At 38.8% G+C, this 7,764-nt stretch overlaps 1 protein-coding gene and 1 pseudogene across 1 annotated transcript; both read left to right on the top strand.

Annotated features, from left to right (window-relative positions):
• The first annotated feature begins 1,637 nt into the window (after nucleotides 1–1,637).
• LOC119923675 (olfactory receptor 5AP2-like) lies at nucleotides 1,638–3,643 on the top strand. The gene is made up of 2 exons (XM_038742986.1): nucleotides 1,638–2,153; nucleotides 3,506–3,643. The coding sequence occupies exons 1-2, from the start codon at nucleotides 1,638–1,640 to the stop codon at nucleotides 3,641–3,643; spliced, it is 654 nt and encodes a 217-aa protein (XP_038598914.1).
• A 1,845-nt stretch (nucleotides 3,644–5,488) lies between these two features.
• LOC119923674 lies at nucleotides 5,489–6,427 on the top strand (annotated as a pseudogene).
• The last annotated feature ends 1,337 nt before the right edge of the window (nucleotides 6,428–7,764 follow it).

Here is a 7,764-nt window from a genome sequence, read left to right as displayed (position 1 = left end):
AGAAACAATATCAAGTGCATTTAAGATCAAATCTATGATCTCCTTTTGCGCCACAGTATCATTTAGAGAAAGGCATTAGGAAAGTAGAAACTATCACTGCTTTATTATTGAGATCATTAATATTCCAAATATCATTATTGAAATTTTTTGAAATTTATTGAGCTCTTATTGTGTGCGGACACTGTACTAAGCACTTTGGAACGTGCAATACAATAAAAAATAATCTCATGCCTGCCATATCAATCAAATAATGGTATTTATCAAACGCTTCCTGTGTTCAGTAACTCTACTACGTTCTTTCATATATACTGTAATTATTTCCATGACATGACATGTCCTTCCTTTCTCAACTTCTACTTCTACTTTCCACAAGTATCTCCCTTGTGTTTCATTTCAACACACATGACAATGAATCTGAGAATGATTCTTGGCAGAGTGAACACTGCCAAATGTATCTAGCTGGTTGGAGGAAGAGAAAAAGTAAGAGAACTCTCTATATCCATCTGTTTAAGATCTTTCACCTCCTTCAATTTTTTATATAATCGCAGAAGCTAATCTATGTTATTCTCTATGGGGGGCCCCTACAGATTTTCAGTAGTAGACCTACTTTTAGAGGTAAAATCCTTAGCAATTTTGACATCATCGCCATCAATGGTATTCACTGAGAGTTTACTATGTACAGACTACTGTATTGAGAGCTTGATAGAGTAAAATAAAACAGAGATGGCTGATATATTCCCTGCCCAAAGTGAGTTTACAGTCTAGAGGGGGAGACAGGCATTAACATAAAAAGTTATAATATAATTAACATTGCCTTTACCCCTAAAAAACTCCTAAATGCGTTGAATTTAAACAGCATAATTAGTCACTGTGTATAAATAGTGCTATTATTCAAATACCTGGTAAACCACACTTCTTCATAATTGTCTTTTAGAACTGAGGAAGAAAGAATTGGAGTGTGGCAGTTGAATAGATGGCCACATGTCTATAACCCCAGTCACAAGCGCTTTTAGTCATCTGGGCCCTAGATCAAAGATGCAGTATACTCTCTTTTCGTTCTGGGGAATATTCACTCCCTTCCATCCCACCCCGGCATAAGATTCCTGTGTCATCTCTCCAAAGATTTCCAACTGCCCCTTTCCTTCATTTGAGGAGAATATTTGTTCTCCTTCTGTGATCTTCCCTCTCTAGTAAGTAGGGTGAATCCAGAATTCCTCTGTTCAGGAGACATGATCCCAGTATGGTTTATTTGAGTATGGTTCTTGGTGCGTGCCTAAACTTAATCCACTCTTCCAAGGGCCTCAACATCACCTTTGCTGGGGATATTTGATGAAGGAGACTTAAAACACAGATGAATAAATGTTCTGTCTACCTCCACATTAAATTGCCAATCATTACTATATATTCTATCTCTGTGTGAGTATATGCATGGGAACCACAATATACATGTGTGTGTTTACAAGGAAGGATTTTCTTTTCTCAACTCCTTTCTTTCAGAACTATATTAATGGCTCCAGATCGGCCTGGTGGAAATTCCTAGTTTAACATGCCTCCATGGGAAAGCAGTGGTGTGGGTCACATCTAACATTCTCAGAGCAGTGTGATTGGCTATGTGGACTGGATAATCGTATTCCCCAATGGACACGAACAATGGCACCTTGGTGATTGAATTCATTCTTGTGGGTTTCAGAGACCACCCAGAATTGCAGATCCCTCTCTTCATGATATTTTTACTGATCTACATGACTACCATCTTGGGGAATCTTGGGATGATCATGTTAATCCAAATGGACTCCCACCTGCACCTGACCATGTACTTTCTCCTAACAGGATCATCCTCCGTGGACATATGTTACTCTTCTTCTACTGCCCACAGAGCCCTGGTGAACTTCTTAGAATGGGGAGAAGCCATTTATGTAGCTGGATGTGCTAGGCAGCTTTACATTTTCGCTGGCTTTGCCAGCACAGAATCTTTCCTCCTGGTGATCATGGCATATGACCGTTACATGGCCATCGGCAACCCTCAGCTTTATGAGACTGTCATCTCCTGGAGAGTCTGCTTAGGCCTGGTGGCTGGTTCCTACTTGGCTAGATTTACAAATGTTATCCTGCTCACCAGCTGCACTTTCCAGTTGACCTTCTGTGGCCCCAACGTGATCCAGCACTACTTCCACAATGTCCTCCTGCTTTTTTTCAGTCTATCAGTTGGATTTATTGAGTGCTTACTGTGTTCAGAATACTGTACAAAATGCCTGGGAGAATACAATGTGACAAAGTTGTTCCTCAGTTTTCCAGAATATTTTAAGATGGCACATGTGTTCTCTCCAACAATGTATTTTCTTGGGATTATACTTAGTTGTAAATAAAGTTTTGCAAATGTTTTAGAGGAGAAAATATAAAATTAGCTGACATTGCAAGTATATATATGGATATATATAGATAGATATATAGGTATAGATAGATATAGATATAGATATCCACATAGGCTTTCAGTGTGTGTCCATGTATTATCTCTTTGTAATATATAGTTGTCAACGAGAAGAAAAGCATTAATATTTTAAAATGATGTCGAAAAATACTGGATATCGTACATAAGAAAATGATTCTAAAATCATTTGTTAATTGTTTTTCCCACTGGATTCCAAAGCAAAGCAAAAATCTCAAGGGCAAAATGATTAGATTGCTATGAATTCTTTGCATACTTGGTGGCTTTTTTTACCATAAATCTCTCTTCCAGAAATTAAAAGTGGAATAAAAGATGTCCAGAGGCTTTAGGGCCATGTTGTTTTCTAGTAGGATTAGCTTTCAAAGGTTCATTTGTTTAACATGAATTGCATTTTTTTCTTGATATACAGGTGCCTTAAACAGGACTAAAGATGTGGGGAAATACACTTAGTGGAGATGAAAGCAAAATTTTAAAAAGTGGCAAATTTTGGCTTCCATTAGAAGAGGTCCCAGCACAAAAAAAAGCCATCATAAATTTAAATTTCTTAATTATGGAAGATGGAAACCTTTTTTACATAATAGTTGTGCAGGATTGCAACATTTGACAGTTTTGGCATGTTTAGAAAAATAACTGATAGAAACTGCTGTTTAAAAATCCTAACGGTCTGTAATTGTGGAAAAAATACATTGACTTCAAAATTGGTTTATGAAAGCACGCAATAAGAAAGAGCACATTAATAATCCTTACTGCTATTACTTCAGTTTTCAAGATTCCAATATCTGTTGCTCAGATACCTTTTCAGTGGTGATTTTAAGGTGTAAAATGATAGGAATATAAAATGACAGATACAATATTCCAAGTATTTAATCATCATCATCATCATCAATAGTATTTATTGAGCCCTTACTATCAACCAGTCAATCAATGGTATTTATTGAGTGATTACTATGTGCAGAGCATTATATTAAGAGCTTGGAGGAGTAAAACGCAACAGATTTGGAAGATGCATTCCCTACCCGCAAGGAACTAGTGAGATAAACATCTTAAAATGTTTTCTAGTTGATGTTAGCAAAAAGGCATTTTCGATTCAGTTTCCTCAACTATAAAAAAGCACCCATGGGAAAAATAACTGAAAATATCATCTTGCAGCTATTTCCCTGCGTTTCCTGGGAAAGCACAGAAAACACATCTATGTAGGAAAACACTGAACCTTTAAGAAAATAATGCCAAACGTCTGTAATGTGCTCTAAAAGGTATAGCAATGATAGAGCCATTAATCCAGCTATTTTTTGTCATGAGATCCAACCATGCATAAGAATGGGACTGAAAAGATTTTCGTGGCATCATGGAGATTTGAAAATATTTTAAACTAAGAACACTTACACGTGGTTTTACTAGTAGTAATAGTAGAAGTTGTAGTAGTTGTAGAAGTAGTAGTAGCAATAACAATAATAATCACAATTGTATTTGTTAAGCACTATGTGTCAACCACTGTTCTGAGTACTGGGATAAATTTAAGCTTATCAGGTTCGACACAGTTCCTGTCCCACAAGGCGCTCACAGTCTTAAACCCCATTTTACAGATGAAGTAACTGAGGCACAGAGAAGTTAATTGATTTGCCCATGGTCCCCAGCAGAGAGGTGGTGGAACTAGCATTAGATCCAAAGGTCCTATGGCACCCAAGTCCGTGTTCTGTCCACTAGGACATGCTGATTAGTAGTAATAGTGGTAGAAGTTTTAGTAGTAGTATTACTAGTAGTACTGGTAGCATCAGACCCAGCAGAATCTATTGAATGCCCACTTGATACAATGCACTGAAGAATTAGGCATTTGGGAAGTGCAAAATAAATAAGCAATGTAGCTTAGTGGAAAGAGTATGGGCTTGGGAGTCAGAGAACATGGGTTCTAATCCTGGCTCCAGCACTTCTCTTCTGCGTGACCTTGGGAAGACACTTACTTTCTCTGTGCCTCAGTTACTTCATTTGTAAAATGGGGATTAAGACTGTGAGCCCAGCGTGGGACAACCCGATTTCCTTATACCTACCCCAGTGCTTAGAACAGTGCTTGACATTCGGTAAGTGCTTAACAAATGCCTTTCATTCATTAAATTGTATTTATTGAGTGCTTACTGTGTGCTGGGCACTGTACTAAGCGCTTGGGAAGTACATTATTATTATTAGGCATGTTCCCTGCCAACGCAAGCTAATGTTTTAACAGAGGAGGACAGATATAAAAGTAGTTACAACTATTGTGATCAAAATATGTAATTGAGCACACAAATATGCAGGGATGGGTATCAATCCGTTGAATAAAAAATTCAGGCTCAGAAATACAACAAAATAGCTGAGATAGCACCTTAAACCTATCCCTAGCATTTTTGGGGAAATGAACTTTCTGAACCTGGGAACATAATCAAATGGAGCTCAGCTAGAACATCCCCAAGAAAGTTCAGCTGGTATCATGACTCAGGTCATGCAGTTAGTCAGTCAGTTGTATTTATTGAGTGCTTATTGTGTGCAAAGCACTTTTAAATATTTGGGAGAGTTCAATACTACAATAAACTGATACATTCCCTACCCACAATTACCTTACAATCTAGAGGACACTGTCAGTGCTCTTTATTCTCCAACATAAATCCTTCTGGGATGTTCATTAAATAACAGGAAATAGAGAAGACTGGAATTTAGTAATTCAGAATTTTGCTGGCTTTCCAGCACATGGCTAGCGAGCCCAGCCATTCATTCTAGACGTTACGCTTGTTGTGGGGGGAATGTGTCTGTTTATTGTTGTGTTGTGTTCTCCCAAGTGCTTAATACAGTGCTCTGCACACATTAAACACTCAATTAATACAATTGAATGAGCGAATGAATGAATGGTAGGGGAGAGTTAGAGATGCCTTGGAGCATTAAACAATGTCAGCATTGAATTATTGTTATATTGTATTCTCCCGGGTGCTAAGTACAGTTCCCTGCACCCGCTAGACCTTTGTCCAATAGACCTTGTCAATCCTACAGAGCGAAGATTGAAGACTGAAGAGAAAAATGGCGGGAAGTAACCAAACCATGGTAACTGAGTTCGTCCTTCTGGGATTTACAAATCAGCTGGACCTGCAGATTCTGCTCTTTGTGATATTTCTAGTAATTGATCTCATCACCCTCATAGGGAACCTTGGGGTGATAGGGCTAATCAGGATCAGCTCTCAACTCCAAACCCCTATGTACTTTTTCCTCAGTCACCTCTCGTTTGTTGATATCTGTTATGCCTCCTCTACCATGCCCAAGATACTGGCAAATATCTTCGTGAAGGAAAGAACCATTTCCTTTCCTGGTTGCTTCACCCAGATGTTTTTCTCCAGAGCTTTGGCGACTACGGAATGTTTCCTGTTGGCGACCATGGCCTTTGATCGTTTTGTTGCCATCTGTAATCCACTGCTCTACGCAGTCGTCATGTCTAACAGAGTCTGCAGTGAGCTGGCTGCTGCTGTGTATATTTATGGCTTCCTCAATTCACTGATACAGACCACTATGACTTTGTAAGCTTCATTCTGTTACTCCAGTGCTATTAATCACTTCTACTGCACCGATCCACCTGTGCTATCGCTTTCCTGCTCTGACATTCATGTGAAAGAGAAACAGATCTTCATTATTTCCACACTGAATCTCGTCATCTCTCTGCTGGTGGTCTTTCTCTCATACTGTTGCATCTTTGTTGTGGTTCTGAAATTCCCTTCAGGAGAGGAAAGGTGCAAGGCTTTGTCTACCTGTGTAACCCACCTGACCGTCATTGCTTTGTTTTATGGGACCCTCTTTTCAGTGTACTTTCAACAGCTATACATAAATCACGCCTTGCCTTTTGACAAAGCAGACTCTGTGTTTTATAGTCTCATCGTTCCCATGTTGAACCCCCTGATCTATAGCCTGTGTAACAGAGATGTGAAGGAGGCCTTGAGAAAAGTAGTAGGTAGGAATGTTTTGGGGTGAATTAACCCATTCAGCAGCAATATTATAAGTCAATAAACTCATATTTCTCAGTGTTCCCTGAAATAAGTCGTTATTATAATTGTAACAGTGGAATTTTACATTTTAAAATTAAATTCACTGGGATGGCCTTCTTTGCAAAGCTCCGGGTTAAGTAAACGTTGTATTGTAGTACTCACCCTGTGTCCAACACCATACCTTTATGTATACAAATGGTTTTTCCAACACTGCATTACACTGGTTTCTGTCAGACACACATTGTCAGAAGAATATTACCAGATTTTCCTGTCACATTCTAGCTAAAATGCAGAGTGAAAACATGCATCAGGGAAGAACATGCAGACTGTGTCGTCTTCTATGTGACTGCATCTAGTGTGGTTTCATTTTCTAATTCTGACAGATTAAACTCTGGGCCAGTGATGAAACTCTTTGGTTGTGTGTGAAGTTTCCTGGGTGAAGGTTAAGGCTCCACAGAATTACTGGACTCCACACCCAACCTATATTCCAAGAATATTCAATCAATCAATCAGTTGTATTTACTGTCCTAAGCACTTGGGATAGTACAATATAACAGTATAACAGAGTTGGTAGACATGTTGGTAGACAGAGAAGAAACATGGCGTAGATGGCTAAGCACAGGCCTGGGAGTCATAAGGTCATGGGTTCTAATCCCAGCTCTGTCACTTCTCTGCTGTGTGACCTTTGTCAAGTCACTTCACTTCTCTGCGCCTCAGCTACCTCATTTATAAAATGAAGATTGAGACAGTGAGCCCCACATGTTGCCAACTTGTACTTCTCAAGCGCTTAGTACAGTGCTCTGTACACAGTAAGCGCTCAATAAATACGATTGAATGAATGAATGAATGACAGTGTCTGTGACAAACCCGATTTGCTTGTATCCACCCCAGCGCTTAGTAGAGTGCTTGACACATAGTAAGTGTTTAATAAATACCACTAATATTATTATTACATTCCCTGACCACAGAGAGCTTGCATTCATGCCCAACTATGTATTAAAGGTCTACTTTCCTGACTCTCCCTGATACAGCAAGGATATGAAAATAGTAGGAACTCACTAAGTTGTTTTGGATCAAATTGCTTATGTTGGAGCTTGGATTTTTCACTGCAAATCTTGCCCAAGTAATTACTTTCAACCTGAATATGTTATGTTAACTAAGCAAACTGTAAGAGATACTGATTGACTCGTCCGTTCCTCTCCCCCTTCTTCTCTTCCTAACCTCCCACCCTTTCCCTGAGTGAACGGACTTTTTCCCATTAGAATAAAAATCTTTCATTTCTTAATAATAGTAATTATGGCATTTGTTAAGCACTGTTCTAAA

The sequence above is a fragment of the Tachyglossus aculeatus genome, unplaced genomic scaffold (genome assembly GCF_015852505.1).
Source record: "Tachyglossus aculeatus isolate mTacAcu1 unplaced genomic scaffold, mTacAcu1.pri scaffold_217_arrow_ctg1, whole genome shotgun sequence".
NCBI classification, from domain to species: Eukaryota; Metazoa; Chordata; class Mammalia; order Monotremata; family Tachyglossidae; genus Tachyglossus; species Tachyglossus aculeatus.
The sequence above is the reverse complement of the archived record's forward strand: the minus strand, read 5'-3'. Positions and strand labels throughout refer to the sequence as shown.

Coding starts and splice junctions, on each gene's coding strand:
- LOC119923675 (XM_038742986.1), top strand. CDS start 1,638: ATGGACACGAACAATGGCACCTTGGTGATTGAATTCATTCTTGTGGGT. Junction 2,154..3,505: donor TGACCTTCTGTGGCCCCAAC/GTGATCCAGCAC, acceptor AATGTTTTCTAG/TTGATGTTAGCAAAAAGGCA.